The sequence below is a fragment of the Mirounga leonina genome, unplaced genomic scaffold (assembly GCF_011800145.1).
Source record: "Mirounga leonina isolate KUSES-001 unplaced genomic scaffold, KU_Mleo_1.0 Mir_174, whole genome shotgun sequence".
NCBI lineage: Eukaryota > Metazoa > Chordata > Mammalia > Carnivora > Phocidae > Mirounga > Mirounga leonina.
Window position 1 is genome coordinate 15754772 of NW_023270451.1, and position 20927 is coordinate 15775698.

At 39.9% G+C, this 20927-nt stretch overlaps 1 protein-coding gene and 1 pseudogene across 1 annotated transcript in view; both read right to left on the bottom strand.

The window, feature by feature from the left end:
- ABCB1 (ATP binding cassette subfamily B member 1) overlaps positions 1-20927 on the bottom strand; it is a 115420-nt gene that overhangs the window by 32995 nt on the left and 61498 nt on the right. Inside the window, exons 10-19 of the mRNA XM_035020489.1 lie at positions 17274-17387; positions 16842-16952; positions 16535-16660; positions 16222-16425; positions 15722-15892; positions 9391-9552; positions 8343-8519; positions 7256-7402; positions 4866-4973; positions 49-126 (exon numbers count right to left, since the gene is read on the bottom strand). Coding sequence (XP_034876380.1) covers positions 49-126; positions 4866-4973; positions 7256-7402; positions 8343-8519; positions 9391-9552; positions 15722-15892; positions 16222-16425; positions 16535-16660; positions 16842-16952; positions 17274-17387 — 1398 coding nt within the window. The remainder of the gene's footprint in view (positions 1-48; positions 127-4865; positions 4974-7255; positions 7403-8342; positions 8520-9390; positions 9553-15721; positions 15893-16221; positions 16426-16534; positions 16661-16841; positions 16953-17273; positions 17388-20927) is intronic.
- Positions 3099-3871, bottom strand: LOC118021241 (annotated as a pseudogene).

The following is a 20927-nucleotide window of genomic DNA, read 5'->3' on the forward strand; positions in this document are numbered from 1 at the left end:
CGAGTAGGGAGCTCTGCACAGCCCAGGCACAATCCTCAACAGACATACCTGTCTCAGCATCGATCTGAAAACCATGTATCGGAGCCGCTTGGTGAGGATCTCCCCCGCTTTGCCAAACGTGAAGCCCTGTGAATGAGAACATGCCACAAGAAAGGAGACTTGTCAGAGACCCCGCCACTGATGACACAGAAGGAGGGAGACTGGGTGTCACTGCTGAGGGGACATGAGACAAGGTCAGAAAGGCCGACGTCAGGCGTGGCTATGTTTCGGTCACTGGGTATCATGGTACATAGCCACACTGGGAGTGTGGCCAGGAGGGCCCAGTTTTGAAATGATCACTGCCACCGCCCCGTTACTGGCAGGCTGATGAGGGATTTTTAGTAAGTGTGTTTCTTTGTCCCTACTCCTATCCTTGTTATTTCTCCCAGTGAGCCAGGGTCTGCCACCCAGGAAGATCAAGTTGTTTCCAAGGCAGGGCGCTCGAAGCAGGGTGGCTGTATTATGTGTCATCCAAACCAGGACACTTTTGAGAATGCCAAAAGAATGCTGTTAAGAAATACACCAGGACCTGAGGTGTCATCCAGGAAAACAGAAATATTCAGCCACTCCAGCCATAAAGGATGCAGAGAACAAAGATACCAAATTCCTAGTTTCCAAGTTAAAAAGAACTAAAGTCTAGGAGCAAAATAGGCTGGGGAAGAAGGCTGACCAAGAGAGAATTTTCTGCCCTGCACCTCCCCTTCCCCCAAGGATCTAACCTTCTGTGTCTGGGAGGAGGGAGGAGCTACTCTGGGAAATAAAGAGTCCCATGTGAGTGTGCTGCCATGCCCAGCCACATCCGGGGAGGAAGGGCAACAGAACCCTCATCCCAGTGGGTGTGGGGATACAGGACTAGGAAGAAACCATGCTCCCCGTCTTTCTGGCGCTCCGGGAAGTGGCAGTCTACGGATAAGGTTCACATACAATGGCATGGGGGAAGCCGAGTGGAAATGGCTCATGGCGCATCAGAAGAGAAGAGGCCCTAATAAAAGCCCAATTCCCTGCAGAATCAGAGATGTGGAAAAGGGCAGTTACATGTGCACCCAACGAGGGAAGAAACACAGGCAAAGAGGACAAGTGAAGAAAAAGCCAATTCTTCTAACTGGTTCTGATAAAGGACAGCCAGGTGGGCCCTACCAGTTGCCGGCACGAAGCAGGCAGGCACATGATGTCCACAGACCGTCCCCCCTGCACAATTCTGCTAACACAGACACCGATCCAGGAGAAGAAGGAAAGGGAGAAGTGCTAGATTCATTGAATTTAACCCTGAAATTACTAAAACAATTTAATTTACCTAGAAATGGCCAGATTAAGGTTTCTATTACTAGACTGAATGAAATGTGAATTATCTTGCTCACTACAGGAATATTACCAATATTTTTGTTGAGACCTGGCTGTTGAGTGCTTAGTCTGACACTGTACTTTATATAATAAAGTACCTATATGTATACATAGGACAAGGCTTTTAGTGATGGAAGAATGTCACCTTTATGACAACTGTATAATCACCACTTTACAAAAGAAACTGAGGTTTAGTTGCCAGAGGACCCAATTGTAAGTTGGCAGAGGTGGAACGTGAAGAATCTGGGTGTATGAGAATCCTAACTAGAATGGGAACCCAGAGCCTGAAATTTTATCACCCAGAGAGCTCCCTCCTTTTGTTTCTAAATGAGGGGTTGGGCATTCTAATGTTGTTGACCGCTGTGCCATCTCTACAGTTCTGAGGTCTTATAATTTAGAGCTTAGCTTCCACTCAGTTTTGCCAGGCAAGTCAGGCTCCTGTCTCCCCAAGCATCATCATGTTATAAAGCTATTGCTTTCAAGGGGCTCCTGGGTAGCTCAGTTGGTTAAGCGACTGCCTTCGGCTCAGGTCATGATCCTGGAGTCCCGGGATCGAGTCCCGCATCGGGCTCCCTGCTCGGCGGGGAGTCTGCTTCTCCCTCTGACCCTCCCCCCTCTCATGCTCTCTCTCTCTCGATCTAATAAATAAATTAAAAAAAAAATCTTAAAAAAAAAAAAAAAGCTATTGCTTTCACTGCCTTTGCTTTACTAGTTCAAACGTCCAAAGTTTAAGGGAGCAGCTCAAAGCCTACCGCCCTCAAAATCCCTTAACCAACTTCACACTCAGGAATCTTTACATTCTATGGCATTAACAGCTGCCATGGCAATCTTGCTTATAGTTAAAGTGTTACATCTATTATGCTTGGGTCAAATTACCCAATAAGATTTTAAGTACTTAGTAATGAAAGAGTTCATTCAGTCATTTTTCTTTTGTATTTCTTATGTCCAAAAAAACCCTTTGTCTATATATAAAAAAAATTAATACATGCTTACAACACATTAAATAAAGAGACCTATTCAGAATTTTATCTTAAAAAATTACACGTGGCTAACATCAATTCCTTCTACAAGTAACTGAGTGTTTGCTACTGCTTCACACAGCAGGCCTGGGAACTTGATCACATCATTTCTTTTTCTTTCTTTTCCTTCCTTCCTTTCTCTCTCTCTCTCTCTCTTAATGGTGCAGTTGTTTAATTCCTAGAATCCTGATTTGAGGTATCCATTCCTACAGGAACTAGTTGTGTTTCCTACTGTAGCCAGAAAGATTTGTTTGGATACAATAAAGCTAGCTTTGTAATTTATAATACACACACACACACACACACACATTCCTTCCTTTGATTTTTCTGGCATTCCTAAGTTTGTGGTAAAAGTTTCAATATGAATTATTTCTCCAGTCTGCAATGGGGCAGACACCATGCTTGTGCAACTTTAAGGAGTCCATTCAAATTCATGAGAACCAGGCACTTATCCTAAGACGACATGAAGAACTGCTGGTACTCTCACAAGGAGCGCTTCTGTGTTAGAGAGTGTAGAAGGGGCAAAGAGGTCCTGGAGTTGTATTCGGAAGATTTGTTCAGGAAGGTTGGTGTGAGCAGGCTTCACCCTCTGGGGGACTCAATGGCAAGTAAGGAGAGCCGGGCTGGGGACAACAGCTTCTTCTGGAGGAAAGGAAAACCTAAGAGATTGGTGTGGGATGCACCAGAAGCTCTTCTAGGTCAAACTTTTTTTTCAGGATCTAGCTTTACAAATAAGCTTGTTGCCTCTGGGGATGGGAGTCCTCTCATCCACGCTTCAAACGTTACAGGAAACAATTTCCTTCCTTCAGTGGACTATTTATCACAACAGAACAAAGGGCGACAGGCCTTTTAAAAACTGATGTTGAGACTGGCAGTCATGACGATTCCCCTGGCTATAACTGCAGACATACCGACAGTAGCATCAAGCCTGGTTGCAGTGGCACCTCCGTGAGGGAATCCAGGAGCTCCTTGCAGATAAGGACCTCCTTACGATACGCAAACGAGCCTTTCTGATTATGGAATGCTGTGTGTTCAAGGCTTCTGGGAAAGAGCTGGGTCTGTGACATTTGTTCTCTTTCATAGGCTTCGCGTCCCGGAAAAAGGTTTTGAAGTCTTGATCCTCCGAGTAGCTTTACATTTATATGAGGACAAATGTTTCCAGGAGCTGTCCTCACTTTTCTTCATGAGCTGGTCAAAGAGGAGTCTCACGTCCTTGCGCTAGCTGGGGCTGGGGAGAGACGGCCCTTATGAACGACCTCGGAGGACACCGACCTCGGTCGCAGCCATGGCTCCCTCGCCCGTGGGGACGTGCCCGGCCAGGGCAGCGGAGGGCTCTGGGCATGCGCGATGCCACGGCGCTGCTCGGCAGCCTGGCTCGGAGGTTCGGCCGGCTGGGCCAGACAGCTGCCTGGCCGCCCGCTCCGATGCTCCGCCCCAGGGAGGGGGCACGTGACGCCGGCCACATTATGCATCTTAATCATCAGGAGGAAGGTACTAATATCCCTATCTTACAGATGAGGACACTGAGGCTTAGTTTAAATTATTTTTTTGCGCAAAACCACGAAATTAGGAACTGGTGCAACTCATACACACACCAGAGTCTTACACCAAAACCAACGCTGCCTTACCATACTAAACTTTTAGAGCCCTTAACTTCTTTACAATTCTGTTCCTGCCAAATGATGCGCAAGCTGTATAATCGGACTCTTCACAAATGCGTCTACAGTTTCTGTTTAAGACTGACGTTCTTCCATCCTCAAAAAGGTTCCTTCTCCTTTGGCAAAAGGTGAATGATAAACTCTTCAAACATTTTTTAATCAAGTGTGACTTGCTTAGTGTCTTGCTTTTTGTTGTTTTCAAGTCATACCTAGACATTCTGAGTATTTAAACTGACTGGCAGTACTTATATCCAAACTTAAGCCCAGGGTTCCCCTGAATTCCATTTTTGAGTCCCCAGCTTTCATTTCTAGTCATCATATTAGATCAAACACCCTCTTCCTTCTGATTTCATTACTATTTCATTTGGGGCAGGTGATAGTGGGGAGGAGAAGGTAAGCAAGTGCTCCAGTGGAAGCAAAACATCTTTTAAAATATTTTTATTTTTAAAATATTTATTTATTTATTATTCATTCATTCATTTATTTTTGAGAGAAAGAGAGAGAGTGTGTGTGAGCAGGGGGAAGAGGCAGAGGGAAAGGGAGAGAGAGAGAATCAAGCAGGTTCCATGCCCAGCACAGAACCTGACTTGGGGCTCGATCCCATGACCCTGAGCTAAAATCAAGAGTTGGACACTTCACTGATTGAGCCAAGCAGGTGCCCCAAAACATTTTTGTTTTAAATATGTCAAAGAAACTTGGTTGCTAATAGTCCAGTTAATAGAGCAAATTACATAAATGCTTAGAAATTTCCCCAGCTGAATAAGAATGCATTCCCCAAAATGAATAAAGGGAAAATGCAGACACTTACCTGGAGGAAAAATGTAATAAAAGAAATAATTCCAAGGACTAGGAACAATAAAGAAAACATATTACTATTCTGTCGTTTTGTTTCAGGATCCTCATCTCTGGTAAAAACCTGTTGAGAAAATATTTAAAGGTTTTTCAGTTCAAAGACTAAGGAAGTCAGCCATTTCCCATCAAGCACAACATTTGGAGGTTAAGAGAGGCTTAGTATAATGGAAGTCAGGGCTGGTTTCCCTAAGGCCAAACCTAAAGGTGTGAGGACTTTGCCCTCCTTAAGGGCCAAGAATGGGTCTGTTGCTCCTAAAGCGTCCCAGTACTTTTTCTGCTTATACTCCCTGTCGGAGTAATGAGTGTCACAAGGGCCACACCAGCTATGTAAAGTAGAAATGAGAATAAGTACTGTCCTCTTTTGGTGGGAAACTACATCGTATGGCAATTTGTTGTTTTACAATTTGGACACTTCCAGCTGCAGACAAACCTGCCAATGCTGTTTTGGTAAACCAGAGAGAGGCAGTCATTCATTCAGCCCAGACCCTCAGTAAGAAAGGAGCCTCCTTGAGCCAGCCTCTTTTGTAGGATGGCCAGTTAGACAGCCAACTGACCCAGTACCACACATGGAGACCTTTCTGGAGATGGTAAGAAGGCTAACAGGATGTCTTGGGCTTAGAGAACATAGAGAATATTCACAGGGAGAGAAAACAAACAACTCCCTTCATAGTGGGTCAAAATTGTCTTATAACAGAGCTACATTCCTAACCTAACCCAGTAAACTTTATCCTTTGTACAAGAAAAAAAAAAGCCCTTTAGAGGAGATAAAATTCATTTTTCTTGATTAGTTATTCCACCCCAAAATAGCAAACAATCAGTGAGCTCTTATTCTGTGATAGATATTATTCTACACAAATTCATGTATACCATTCCTTTTATCCTCACAATCACCTCCTAACGTTTATTATCATCACCACTTTACACAGAGGCACAGAGAGGTTAATTAACTTGTTCAAGGTAACACAGCCAGCAAGTGATGACCCAAAGATTTAAACCCGATCAATCTAACTCAGAGCCCACAACCTTAAACCCTGTGTTACAAACCTTCAATGAGGCAGATGACTGGTTGCCTAACCAATATCTAGGAGTCAGTGGGCTAACCCCTGGGTCACCTGCTTCCAGACTTACTGTTACATGAGGAATGAAGAAAATATAAAATCTTAGGTTGAGTTTTGGTTACACCCAGCCAAACCCATTCCTAAATAGTCCACTTCCATTTTTTTTTCCCCTGATGATGCCACTGTCTACCTCCCTGCCTATACAACAAACGCTAGACCAGGAATCAGTTCCCTGTGGACCACCAGCCAAATGTTTATATAAAGCTTCGGTGGAATAGCGCCATATTCACTTGTTTCTGCACTGTGGGTGCATCTGTACTACAACAGTAGAGCTAAGTATTTGCAACAGAGACCATATGGCGCTCAAAATCTAAACTGTTTACTCCCTTACCCTTTATAGAAAAAGTCTGCTAACCCCTGTCCTAGAACATATGCTCCATGCTACCAGACACTTTATCTCCTCCTTGGCATTTTTTTTTTTTTTACCACCTGGAACAGTATGTGGCACAGAACAGTCACTGCAAAAAATATTTCTTGAATGAATACACTGAACGTACAGATACCAAAAAGAAATCAGTTAGCCAGGCATGGGGAGACCTGCATATTTATGTATTTGGGGGTACATCAAAAGTTAATGTTTGGCCTCTTCCATGTAGGGAGCAACTCCTTTCTCCGTTATGTTTTCAGCCATTATGGCAAGGGTATCCTCAGCTTAATATCTGAACATCTACCGCGAAACAGAGAGCGTTCCTGCCTAGGTGGTAGCTTTACTGTTAAAAATGCCATCAGTAAAAGCAGGTACAACCAACATACGTCAACCTTTCAGAATCCATTCCTTTTTGTTTTCACCTTAACAAGTGGGATGGATGTCTTACAGAGGCAGCATGCCGAGCCTGCTCACATCCTGACAAGTGCATGTATCACACAAGAGCTCGGTCTCAAGCCAGTCTGACAAACACACCATGAACTCTCTCTGCGCACCACTGATAGGACTTTTCATGAGGTTTACTCAGAGCCCAGTGATGGCAGGCGAGATATACTCATCAGGTCAGGTTCATGGACTATTTCAGGAACCTGGGCCCTAAGGGAGCAACTAACTGCAAGGACACAGGAAGGCTTGAAAAATTAGCCTTCTTACCCCAAAACAGACTTACATCTTCAAGTTTGCTGAGTTTCACGCAAAGGTACATTATTTTTTTGTGGCTTATGTATCCAGCTACAAATATAAACAGTTCATTCTTTACTCAGGACTCACAGATAAATCCAAAAAATAGACATAAACACTTACCCCTATAATCCTTGAAAATATTACTGAAAATGCTGGTTGCAGGCCTCCATTTATAATAGCACAAAATATACCAACCACAAAATAAGGCCATTCAGTTATATTCAGCTTCAGAATCCTCCAGAAGGAAACTGGAGGTACATTTTCATTCTGGAAAGCAAAATATTTCAACAGGCTAGTTAGAAAAAGAATTGATACTTTTTATCAATTTAATGATGCACAGTCCTTCAGTATGTACCAAACATTTTTTTAAGATTTTATTTATATATTTATTTGAGAGAGAGGGAACACAAGCAGGGGCAGAGGGAGAGGGAGATGTGAGGGAGAGGGAGAAGCAGACGCCCTTGCTGAGCAGAAAGCTCGATGCGGGGCTCGATCCCAAGAACCTGGGATCATGACCTGAGCTGAAGGCAGACGCTTAACTGACTGAGCCTCCCAGGTGCCCCTGTACCAAAATTTTTAAATGAAGATACTTATTCATGTTTTCTTATGAACTGATGACTATTTAATTTTTTAAAAAGTGCTGACAGGTTCTATTATATTGCTCCTTTATATTTTAAGAAATAAATGATGTTTCCACAAACATTTAACACTTACCTGACATTTGGAAAATTTACAAGTACAAGAACAGAAGTGTCCCCATTAGAATCTCTTTATAATATAGGGGCGCCGGGGTGGTTCAGTCAGTTAAGCATCCAACTCTTGATTTCGGCTCAGGTCATGATCTCAGGGTCTTGAGATCAAGCCCTCTGTCAGGCTCTGCGCTCAGCAGGGAGTCTGTTTCTCCCTCTCCCTCTGTCCTTCCCCCCCACTCCCCACCTCCTGTGCACGCGCTCTCTCTCTCTCAAACAAATAAATAAATCTTAAAAAAAGAATATCTTTACATTATAAATTGTAATTCTAAAATTCTTGTCTTATAAACGCATTCATAAATTGCAACCTGAGACTCAAATGTTGAGATTTTGGTTTGTGGAATGTTTTGGGAATAGGACAGGAGGATTCTGGATAATTCTTTCTTCTTCCTACTCCTGCCACCCCAGTGCTAGCCCAGAGGGAGGGCTGAAGACATAACTCTATATCCTCTCCGTACCAAGTCCTCTTTTGTACCAAGCTTTCTGTCCTGGCCTTGTGGGTCATGTATATTCTTGCGAGTTGATCTTCTTCTTATTAAACTGGATCCTGAATCTTTAGGAGACATTTCCAAGGCATCAATTTCACTTTTGGATTCACCAACTGCATTTTCTAATTCAATTTCATTCCCTCTTGTCTAAAATAAACAAGAAATAAGCATAAGCAGGTTAGGCTCAGAAAACATGAAAATTAATTGTCAAACATCAGCTATCAAGGAAAGTGGTAATTTACATCATTGTAGGAAAAGATAAAGTTAAACTGCTGCTGGGGGTTTGTGTGTAAATGTGATATATATATATATATATTTTTAATGTGTGATATATTTGAAAATTAAAACCACTGAATGGGGATTGCCTGTGAATATGCTGAAATAACATGATGTCCTTTCCTTGTCATCTCCTTTTTGTAGGTGTTTGGGACTCGATATTATTTGCTTTGGGCCAGTGCTATCAACAGAAATATGCTGCATGCCATTCTGTGACCCACGTTTGTCATTTAAAATTTTCTCAGTAGCCATGTTAAAAAATGTAAGAGATAAATCCATTTTTACTCTTTACTTTAACCTAATGTATCCAAGATATTAGCTTTTCAACATGTAATCATCGTAAAAACTTACTGAGGTATTTTGCATTCTTCTTTTGTACCACGTCTTGGGAATCTGGAATGCATTTTCTACTTTAAAAACTTCAATTCAGAATAACTGTCACTGAAGCGTTCAATAGCCACATGAGGCTAGGGGCTACTACAGTGAATAGTAGTAGATAGATGGATACTGGATAGTATGATGGATAGATGACCTTTAAACCTTTTTAAATTTCATTTTTCTCTAATTATCCTTCTTTATTTTCCCTCCTTTTCAATGGGAAGAAAAATCTGGTCTGAATTCCCCAAGTATTTTTCTCACCTCTCAAGATAATCAAGTCAAGTAACGTTAATTTATAGTACTAATCACACCAAATCAGTTTTTACCTGAGATATTTCAGGAAAACTCTGGAGTTGGACAATACCTGCATTGTGACAAGTTTGAAGTAAATGCCTTTCTCTTTCATGAGTTCATCATGACTTCCTTTCTCCACAATGACTCCATCATCAAAGCCGGCGATGACATCAGCATTACGAACCGTAGACAAACGATGAGCTATCACAATGGTGGTCCGACCTTTTCTGGCCTAAAGAGAGAAAAATTAGGTTTTTGAATATATGGACAATGATAGGCAAAAATTCATTCAATTTACATTTACTGAATGCCAATGCCTTGGATACTGTAAAACCATCTAAACTATATAAGGTAGTCTCTGTCTTCAATAAATGTATAGTCAATTGATAATGGTTTAAAATGATGTTTTATTATAATACATATCAACATAAATGTAACACAAATTAAAATGATGTTTTATTATAATACATATTAACACAAATGTGAATCCAAAAATATAATACATATTAACACAAATCACATATTAATATTAGGTAAGCTTCTAAGAATTTTACTTAACCTCTATCAGCCCAAGTTTACAGTAATAATCAGGGGCTTATACAAAGTAAAAAACGCTACAGTCCAGGCACTGGCCAATCAGAGCAGACCCAGGCCAGTGTGTGGTATTGGTACAGACTAGATAGCACCAGTCTGGGACTCCTAGCATCCCATCTCATAGAACTTCTGGATGATTAAGATGGATAATCAATGTGAGGCAGCAAAGTTCAGTCTTCAGTGCCACATTGATCTGAACTCAAATCTTAGCTCTGCCATTTATGAATTCCACAATTTTATCCAAATCTTTTAACCTGTGTGAGGCTCAGTTTACTCGCATATAAAATGGAGATAATATTAGTATTCATTTCTTCAAATAGTTGTGATGACCAAATAATATAATGTACACAAAGCATTGTGATATATATACAAAAGTACTTAATGAAAGTTACTTATTCCTAGGTAGAAGCATTATGGAAAAACTGAAGAGCTATGCAAATGTTCTTAAATGCCCAGTGTCATTTTTATTTAATATGGAAGAGGTTAACATAGTTTAATATGGAACCAGAACTTTCTGAGATTTCTTTCACCTCTGTAACTTTCCCCAAGGCTTATGACTTTTGTGACTTTGTATCTCTCTCCAGGAACTAGCAATAAAATCCTCAGACTAACAAGAGGCATATTGATCAATATAAAGAAGAGAAGTGGAAAACTCTGACAAGAAAAAAACAATACATGTAGAAAAATTAGATGGTAGCGAACAGAGGGTAGAGAAGATAATGGATCAATTCTTTGGATATTTTTAAGGGGGGGCATGTGGAATTCTCCCTCCAAAATTTACATTCTAAAGGAAAAGCATTTTTTAATAGTTAATGTTTTTTGGGGGGGCGCAGAGGGAGAGGGAGAGGGAGAGAATCTTAAGTATGCTCCATGCCCAGTGCAGAGCCCTACACGGGGCTTGATCTCACAATCCTGGGATCATGACCTGAGCTGAAATCAAGAGTCAGATGCTCAACCAACTGAGCCACACAGGTGCTCCTAAAATGTATTTTTAATGCAACCTTTTCAAATCATTTTTATTTATAATTTAATGCATATTTCCATTGTAAAATAACAAGAAAACACAGACGTAAAATTACAGATAAGCAAAGTGAAAAGGGAAATAGCAACCACAATTCCATCTGCCTCTATTTTGGTTCACTCAGTTTTTAGTAACCTGCTTTTCCCTTCCTCAACAATCTATTCAACACATTGACAGGATGTATAAAGGAACATCCAGTGTCATTTTGTTATTAGAGAAAGGGAAAGCTGGAACAAATATATGTTCATCTTTGAATTCTACGGTGACACTTCTACTCAGGGCACTTCTGGGCTAAAAGGTCTTCACATTCTGGAGAGGAAGATGGTGGTAAAGTAAGAGGACCCTAGGTTCATCTCCTCCCACAAACAGCTAGATAACTATCACATCAACCTAGATACCCCAGAAATCCCCCTGAAGACTGAAAGAACAAACTCCACAACTAAGGAGAGAGAAGAGGCCTCATTAATAAGGCAGGAAGTGAGGAGATGTGTTTTAGGGGAAAACAGGTCACAGGAGCTGCAGTGGGGAGGGAAGTCATGATTGCAGAGAAGGGCATGTGACAGAGAGAAAGAGAGAGAGGAGCACACAGGGAACGCACAAGGAGAATATTTCCCCAAAACCACTGGCTTGGAAAACAAGATGGGCTGAATTTTGTGAGTTCTTGCAACCATCAGGCTCACCACATTCAGGCCAGGGGCCAAACACTGCCTACAGCAGGCAAGGAGAGCCTCTGCAAATGACTGGCCTAAAGGATAGAGCAGCCAAAACACAACAGCAGAGCGCACGCAGCACACACCAGAGACACTCGCTGAAGCGCCAGGCCATAGATACTACATGACTTCTTCTTCATAAAGCCATTATTTTCCAGAAGCAGGAGACATAAATGGCTTTTGTAGCACAGGGAAGAAGGCAGAGACTTAGACAAAATGCCAAGATGGAGGAATTTATCTGAAATGAAAGAACAAGTCAAGGCCACGGCCAGAGAACTAAGCAAAACAGATATAAGTAACATGCCTGATGGAGAATTTAAAGCAATAATCATAAGGATACTCACTGGGCTTGAGAAAAGAATAGAAGACACCAAGGAGACCCTTACCACAAAGATAAGGGAGTTAAAAAAGAATTAGAGATGAAGAATGAAATAAACAAGATTGGAAACAGGTTTGATGCAATGAACAGCAGACTGGGAAAAGCAGAGGAATGAATTAGTGATCTAAAAGACAAAATAATGGAAAATAATGAAGCTGAACAAAAGAGAGAAAGCAGAATTATGGAACATGAGAATAGACTGAGAGAACTCAGTGACTCCATCAAACGTAATAACATTCATATTATAGGAGTCCTAGAAGAAGGAGAGAGAGAAAAGGGGGCAGAAAATTTATTTCAAGAAACAACAGCAGAAAACTTCCCTTATCTGGGGAAGGAAACAGATGTCTAGATCCAGAAGGAAGAGAGAATTCCCATCAAAATCAACAAAAGCAGGCCAGCACAAAGACATATTTTAATTAAATTTGCAAAATATAGTGATTTAAAAAGACATCTTAAAAGCGGCAAGACAAAAGAAGTCCTTAACTTACAAGGGAAGACCCATAAGGCTAGCTGGAGATCTCTCAACAAGAACTTGGCAAGTCAGAAGGGAGTGGCATTATATATTCAAGGTGCCGAATGGGAAAAATCTGTAACCAAAAATACTCTATCCAGCAAGGCTACCATTCAGAATAGAAGGAATGTTAAAAAATATCCCAGACAAATAAAAACTAATGGAGTTTGTGACCACTAAACCAGCTCTGCAAGAAATATTAAAGGGGACTCTTTGAATGTAAAGGAGAGACCAAGAGTAACAAAGACAAGAAAGGATCAGAGAAAATCTCTACAAACAATGACAAATCAAGTAATAAAATGAAAATACATACCTATCAATAATTACTTTGAATGTAAATGGACTAAATGCTCAATCAAAAGACATAGGGTATCAGAATGGATAAAAATACAAGACCCATCTTTATGCTGCCTACAAGAGGCTCATTTTAGACCTAAAGACACCTACAGATTGAAAGTGAGGGGATGGAGAAACATTTATCATGCAAATGGATGTCAAAAGAAAGCCAGAGTAGCAATACTTATATTGGATAAACTAGACTTTAACACAAAGAATATAAAAAGAGACAAAGAAGGGCATTATATAATCATAAAGACATTCAAACAAAAAGATATAACAACTATAAATATCTATGTACCCAACAAGAGAGCACCCAAATATATAAAAAAATTAAAAACATAAAGGTACTAATTGATAATACAATAATAGTAGGGGAAATTTAACACCTCCCATCAATGGACAGATCATGTAAGCAGAAAATCAACAAGGAAACAATAGCTTTGACCCAGATAAATAAAATCACCAATGACAGAAGAGAAACAACAACAAACACCAAAAAAATACAATTATAATTGAATATGATGAAAAACTATATGCCAACAAATTGGACAATCTGGAAGAAATGGATAAATTCCTAGAAACATATAAACTACCAAAACTGAAACAGGAAGAAGTAGAAAACTTGAACAGACTCATAACAGCAAAGACATTAAATCAGTAATCAAAACACCTCAACCAACAAAAGCCTAGGGCCAGATGGCTTCAGAGGTGATTTCTACCAAACATTTAAAAAAGAGTTAATACCGATTCTTCTCAAACTATTCCAAAAAAATAGAAAAGGAAGGAAAACTTCCAAATTCATTCTATGAAGCCAGCATTACCCTGATACTAAAACCAGATAGAGACTCCACCAAAAAAGAGAACTACAGGCCAATATCCCTGATGAACATGGATGCAAAACTTCTCAATAAAATACTAGCAAACCAAAGCCAGCAATATATTAAAAAAATCATTCACCACGATTAATTGAGATTTATTCCTGGGTTGCAAGAGTTGTTCAATATTCTCAAATCAATCAACATGATATACCACATGAACAAAAGAAAGGATAAGAACCGTTTCCTTTTATTTCAATAGACACAGAAAAACATCTGACAAAGGACAACATCCATTCATGAAAAAAACTCTGAACAAAGTAGGTTTAGAGGGAACATACTTCAACATCATAAAGGCCATATATGAAAGACCCACAGCTAACATCATCCTCAATGGGGAAAAACTGAGAGCTTTTCCCCTAAGGTCAGGAACATGACATGGATGTCCACTCTTACCACTATTGTTCAACATAGTACTGCAAGGCCTAGCCTCAACAAAAAGATCCCATAGGGTCTTCAATAGGTATTTATTCAAATCAGAAATGAACCCACAACTATATGGTCAATTAATCTTTGACAAAGCAGGAAAGAATATCCCATGGGAAAGACAATATCCAACAAATGGTTTTGGGAAAACTGGATAGCAACATACAAAAGAATCAAACTTGACCACTTTCTTACACCATACACAAAAATAAATTCAAAATGGATGAAATACCTAAATGTGAGACTTGAAATCATAAAAATCCTAGAGGAAAACACAGGTAGTAAACCTCTTTAACATCAGCTGTAGCAATTTCTTTCTAGATATGTCTCCTCAGGCAAAGGAAACAAAAGCAAAAATAAACTATTGAGACTTCATCAAAATTAAAAGCTTTCTGCACAGTGAAGGAAATAATCAACAAAACTAAAAGGCAACTTACTGAATGGGAGAAGATATTTGCAAGTGACATATCTGATAAAGAGTTAGTATCCAAAATATATAAAGAAATTATAAAACTCATTACTCAAAAAATGAATAATCTAATAAAAAATGGGCAGAAGACATGAACAGACATTTTTCCAAAGAAGACATACATATGACCAATAGACACATGAAAAGCTGCTCAACATCACTCATCATCAGGGAATTACAAAACTACAGTGCACCATCACTTCACACCTGTCAGAATGGCTAAAATCAAAAACACAAGAAACAACAGGTATTGGTGAGGATGTAGACAAAAGGAACCCTTGTGCATTGCTGGTTGGGATGCAAACTGGTGCAGCCACTGTGGAAAACAGTATGGAGCTTCCTCAAAAAGTTAAAAATAGAGCTATCCTATGACCCAGCAATTGCACTCCTAGGTACTGACCCAAAGGATACGAAAATACTAATTCAAAGGGATACACGGCACCCAATGTTTATAGCAGCCATTATTTACAATATAGCAGCCATTATCTACAATATAGCAGCTCTTGTTAGAGGTTTATATAGCAGCTATTATCTACAATAGCCAAAGTATGGAAACAGCCCAAGTGTCCATCAACTGATGAATGGATAAAGAAGAGGTGGTACATGTATACAAGAGAATATTACTCAGCCATAAAAAGAATGAAATCTTGCCATTTGCAATGACATGGGTAGAGCTAGAGTGTATTATGCTAAGTGAAATAAGTCAGTCAGAGAAAGACAAATACCATATGATTTCACTCATATGTGGAATTTAAGATACAGCCAAGTTTTCAATATCACAACAAAGACCAATTTTCATTTGAATCTCTCTTTCTTCTTGTTTAATTTAAAAAATTTGCAAGTATCTTTCAGTGAAAGTTTGTTTCTATTTAAAAAAAAAACAACAAAAAAACCCAGAAGTAAATAGAAATTAAATGAACAGATCCAAAGAGGACTGGAGATGTGATTTTGATGCTTGACTGGATCACTTTCGGAGCTATCAGAAATGTCCTTTTTAAAAAATAATATCAAGAAGAATTAACAGTGGGATGTCCGTATGCTTACAAATTAGGTTGGTTTGAATTGAGGCTCACAGACCTTATCCAGGGCCACTTGAACCACTGCTTCGCTTTCAGTGTCCAGAGCTGACGTGGCCTCATCCAGCAGGAGGATCTTGGGGTTGCGAACCAGGGCCCGAGCGATGGCTATCCTCTGCTTCTGTCCACCACTCAGCTGGGCCCCTCTCTCTCCAACCAGGGTGTCAAATTTCTACAACACAACACAGAAAATAAAGGGGGCGGGGTGGTGGTTAGCAAAACAACAAGCTATGTCAGCTACATTTTAAGATGGGAAGTAATCCCACAAACAACCTACAGGCAATATGATCCAGTTCCTTAAAACTCAGCAATAACCAACCCCAATTTTTACAAATATGCCTACTACGAGTTGATGGTGCTAGAGCTTCAAAATCTGAAGTCATTGTGATTTCTCTTCTTAGGAGTCTCCTCTAATGCATAGTAGATTTCTAACAACTTCTGCATTAAGCTGGCATTCTAGTCTTTGAACCTCTAGCATGGCAAAGATCGAGAAGGACTTACATTAGGTAGTTTCATGATAAAGTCATAGGCGTTGGCTTCCTTGACAGCTTTCTCGATCTCTTCCATGGTGACATTTTCACGGCCATAGCGTATGTTTTCAGCTATCGTGGTGGCAAACAACACAGGTTCCTGACTCACCACACCAGTAATTTCCCGAAGGTGCCTTACGTTTATGGTCCTAATGTCCTGTCCATCAATACAGACCTGAAATAAAAAGTAAGCATGAGTTCCATGCATTGCCCATTTGGAATGTGAGATGTGCCATGGTGACTGCTGCTTGCTACAGCATCGCCTTCAGCAAGAGCCACCTCACCATGCCGTCCGTGGGGTCATAGAGCCTCTGCATCAGCTGCACTGTCGTGCTCTTCCCACAACCGCTGTTCCCAACCAGCGCCACCGTCTGCCCACTCTCAACCTTCAGGTTGAGGCCCTTCAAGATCTAACAGGACAAATGAGAAATAAACATAAGGGCAATACACAGATCCTGGGACTATGAACTGACAGTTCAAGTCAAAACGAGGTTTACATACACCTTTAAAAAAAAAATCACTAAAATAAAGTATCAGAAACTCTTCATCCAATACGTGGTTGAATCACTGATTAATCACGTATCATTGTACCTTAACTTCTTTTCGAGATGGGTAACTGAAGTGAACATTTTTGAATTCCAAATTTCCCTTAATATTATCTGGCTTATGTCCATTCTTCGAATAGCTGTCAATGCTTGGTTTCTAAACAGAATAAAATTTCAGAAGATGAAGGTTACAAGAGCTGTTTTTAGTGACGTTTGTGGAGAGTTGGATAAAGCGATAAAGGAATTAACTTTTAATTAGAAAAACTTTTACATGAGTATGGGAAGAGGCTCATGTGTAAGGATTTTTAAAAATGGTGTTATGCATTTTTTTTCTTCTAGTAATGCTTTGAACTGATGTTTCTCAAACTTTTAAGTAGCAGGATTCCTTTTGAGCAACATTAAAAATGTGCCTTTATGATGTCTGAAAAAAAAAAAAAAGAAAAACTTTTACATGGATAAATGACTAGCCCAGACTTACGTTATCAATTATCTTGAAAATTTCGTAAGCTGCCCCTCTTGCGTTTGCAAATGCTTCAATGCTTGGAGATGCCTGTCCAATACTGAAAGCCCCAATTAATACAGAAAAGAAGACCTGAGGGATGTGAAGGAAAATCATCAAGTTATGTAGTATTTATTACATTTTTTTCATACATCTTTCTTCTAACATAGCTAATTAAATTTTATTAGTAGTATTATTTTTGCTAATTAACTTTTAAAGTGACAAGTCAACTTATGAGTCCTGGGTGTTAAAAACATTTTAGAAGTTTAAATCCATTTTGATTTACAATACAGAATTAATCTTACTTGCTCGGTGAAACAATGGAACAAGTTCCACGGACCAGAATATATTCTATTATATTTATTTTATTCTAATATATATTCTATTTTATTTATTTAAGAGCTAATTATTTTGGTTTAGATCATCATCAAGGCATAGGGGAAACAAATATCAAAATGAGTGTCAGAAGACCAAGGTCCAAATTCTGGATAAGCCCTAACCGGCTATATGTCTTCAGGCAACTCTCCTAGAGTCTCCAGGCTTTGATTTCTTCATTTACCAAACTAGGCAGGAGTCTATCTGTTTTCCTGACCTGGCAACCTTAGAGTGTATCAAATGAAACAGTACATACGAAAATATTTTATAAATGATAAAGCACACATCTAGGGCATTCTTTTTTTTATTGTTATGTTAATCCCCATACATTACATCATTAGTTTTAGATGCAGTGTTCCACGATTCATTGTTGTGCATAACACCCAGTGCTCCATGCAGAACATGCCCTCTTCAACACCCATCACCAGGCTAACCCATCCTTCCACACCCCTCCCCTCTAGAACCCTCAGTCGGTTTTTCAGAGTCCATCGTCTCTCATGGTTTGTCAACCCCTCCGATTTCCCCCCCCTTCATTCTTCCCCTCCTGCTATCTTCTTCTTTTTTTTTTTCTTTATATTGCATTATTTGTTTCAGAGGTACAGATCTGAGATTCAACAGTCTTACACAATTCACAGCGCTTACCAGAGCACATACCCTCCCCCATGTCTATCACCCAGTCACCCCATCCCTCCCACCCCACCCCCCACTCCAGCAAACCTCAGTTTGTTTCCTAAGATTAAGAATTCCTCATATTAGTGAGGTCATATGATACATGTCTTTCTCTGTTTGACTTATTTCACTCAGCATAATACCCTCCAGTTCCATCCACGTCGTTGCAAATGGCAAGATCTCATTCCTTTTGATGGCTGCATAATATTCCATTGTATATATATACCACTTCTTCTTTATCCATTCATCTGTCGATGCACATCTTGGCTCTTTCCACAGTTTGGCTATTGTGGACATTGCTGCTATAAACATCGGGGTGCACGTACCCTTTTGGATCCCTACTTTTGAATCTTTGGGGTAAATACCCAGTAGTGCAATTGCTGGATCATATGGTAGCTCTATTTTCAACTTTTGAGGAACCTCCATACTGTTTTCCAGAGTGGCTGCTCCAGCTTGCATTCCCACCAACACTGTAGGAGGGTTCCCCTTTCTCTGCATCCCCGCCAACATCTGTCATTTCCTGACTTGTTAATTTTAGCCATTCTGACTGGTGTGAGGTGGTATCTCATGGAGGTTTTGATTTGGATTTCCCTGATGCCGAGAGATGTTGAGCACTTTTTCATGTGTCTGTTGGCCATTTGGATGTCTTCTTTGGAAAAATGTCTGTTCATGTCTTCTGCCCATTTCTTGATTGGATTCTTTGTTCTTTGGGTGTTGAGTTTGATGAGTTCTTTATAGATTTTGGATACTAGCCCTTTATCCGATATGTCATTTGCAAATATCTTCTCCCATTCTGTCGGTTGTCTTTTGGTTTTGTTGACTGTTTCCTTTGCTTTGCAAAAGCTTTTTATCTTGATGAAGTCCCAATAGTTCATTTTTGCCCTTGCTTCCCTTGCCTTTGGCGATATTTCTAGGAAGAAGTTGCTGTGGCTGAGGTCGAAGAGGTTGCCACCTGTGTTCTCCTTTAGGATTTTGATGGACTCCTCTCTCCCATTTAGGTCTTTCAACCATTTGGAGTCTATTTTTGTGTGTGGTGTAAGGAAATGGTCCAGATTCATTCTTCTGCATGTGGCTATCCAATTTTCCCAACACCATTTGTTGAAGAGACTGTTGTTTTTCCATTGGACATTCCTTCCTGCTTTGTCAAAGATTAGTTGACCATAGAGTTGAGGGTCCATTTCTGGGCTCTCTATTCTGTTCCATTGATCTATGTGTCTGTTTTTGTGCCAGTACCATACTGTCTTGATGATGACAGCTTTGTAATAGAGTTGGAAGTCCGGAATTGTGATGCCGCTGGCTTTGCTTTTCTTTTTCAACATTCCTCTGGCTATTCGGGGTCTTTTCTGGTTCCATACAAATTTTAGGATTATTTGTTCCATTTCTTTGAAAAAAGTGGATAGTATTTTGATGGGGATTGCATTGAATGTGTAGATTGCTCTAGGTAGCATTGACATCTTCACAATATTTGTTCTTCCAATCCATGAGCATGGAACGTTTTTCCATATCTTTGTGTCTTCCTCAATTTCTTTCATGAGTATTTTATAGTTTTCTGAGTACAGATCCTTTGCCTCTTTGGTTAGATTTATTCCTAGGTATCTTATGGTTTTGGGTGCAATTGTAAATGGGATTGACTCCTTAATTTCTCTTTCTTCTGTCTTGTTGTTGGTGTATAGGAATGCCACTGACTTCTGTGCATTGATTTTATATCCTGCCACTTGACTGAATTCCTGTATGAGTTCTAGCAGTTTTGGGGTGGAGTCTTTTGGGTTTTCCACATAAAGTATCATATCATCTGCAAAAAGTGAGAGTTTGACTTCTTCTTTGCCAATTTGGATGCCTTTTATTTCTTTTTGTTGTCTGATGCTGTGGCTAGGACTTCTAATACTATGTTGAATAGCAGTGGTGATAGTGGGCATCCCTGCTGTGTTCCTGACCTAAGGGGGAAAGCTCTCAGTTTTTCCCCATTGAGAATGATATTCGCCGTAGGTTTTTCATAGATGGCTTTTATGATATTGAGGTATGTACCTTCTATCCCTATACTCTGAAGAGTTTTGATCAAGAAAGGATGCTGTACTTTGTCAAATGCCTTTTCTGCATCTATTGAGAGGATCATATGATTCCTGTTCTTTCTTTTGTTAAAGTATTGTATCACGTCGATTGATTTGCGGATGTTGAACCAACCTTGCAGCCCAGGGATAAATCCCACTTGGTCGTGGTGAATAATCCTTTTAATGTACTGTTGGACCCTATTGGCTAGTATTTTGGTGAGAATTTTTGCATCCATGTTCATCAGGGATATTGGTCTGTAATTCTCCTTTTTGATGGGGTCTTTGTCTGGTTTTGGGATCAAGGTAATGGTGGCCTCATAAAATGAGTTTGGAAGTTTTCCTTCCATTTCTATTTTTTGGAACAGTTTCAGAAAAATAGGTATTAATTCTTCTTGAAATGTTTGGTAGAATTCCCCTGGGAAGCCATCTGGCCCTGGGCTTTTATTTTTTGGGAGATTTTTGATGACTGCTTCAATTTCCTTAGTGGTTATAGGTCTGTTGAGGTTTTCTATTTCTTCCTGGTTCAGTTTTGGTAGTTGAT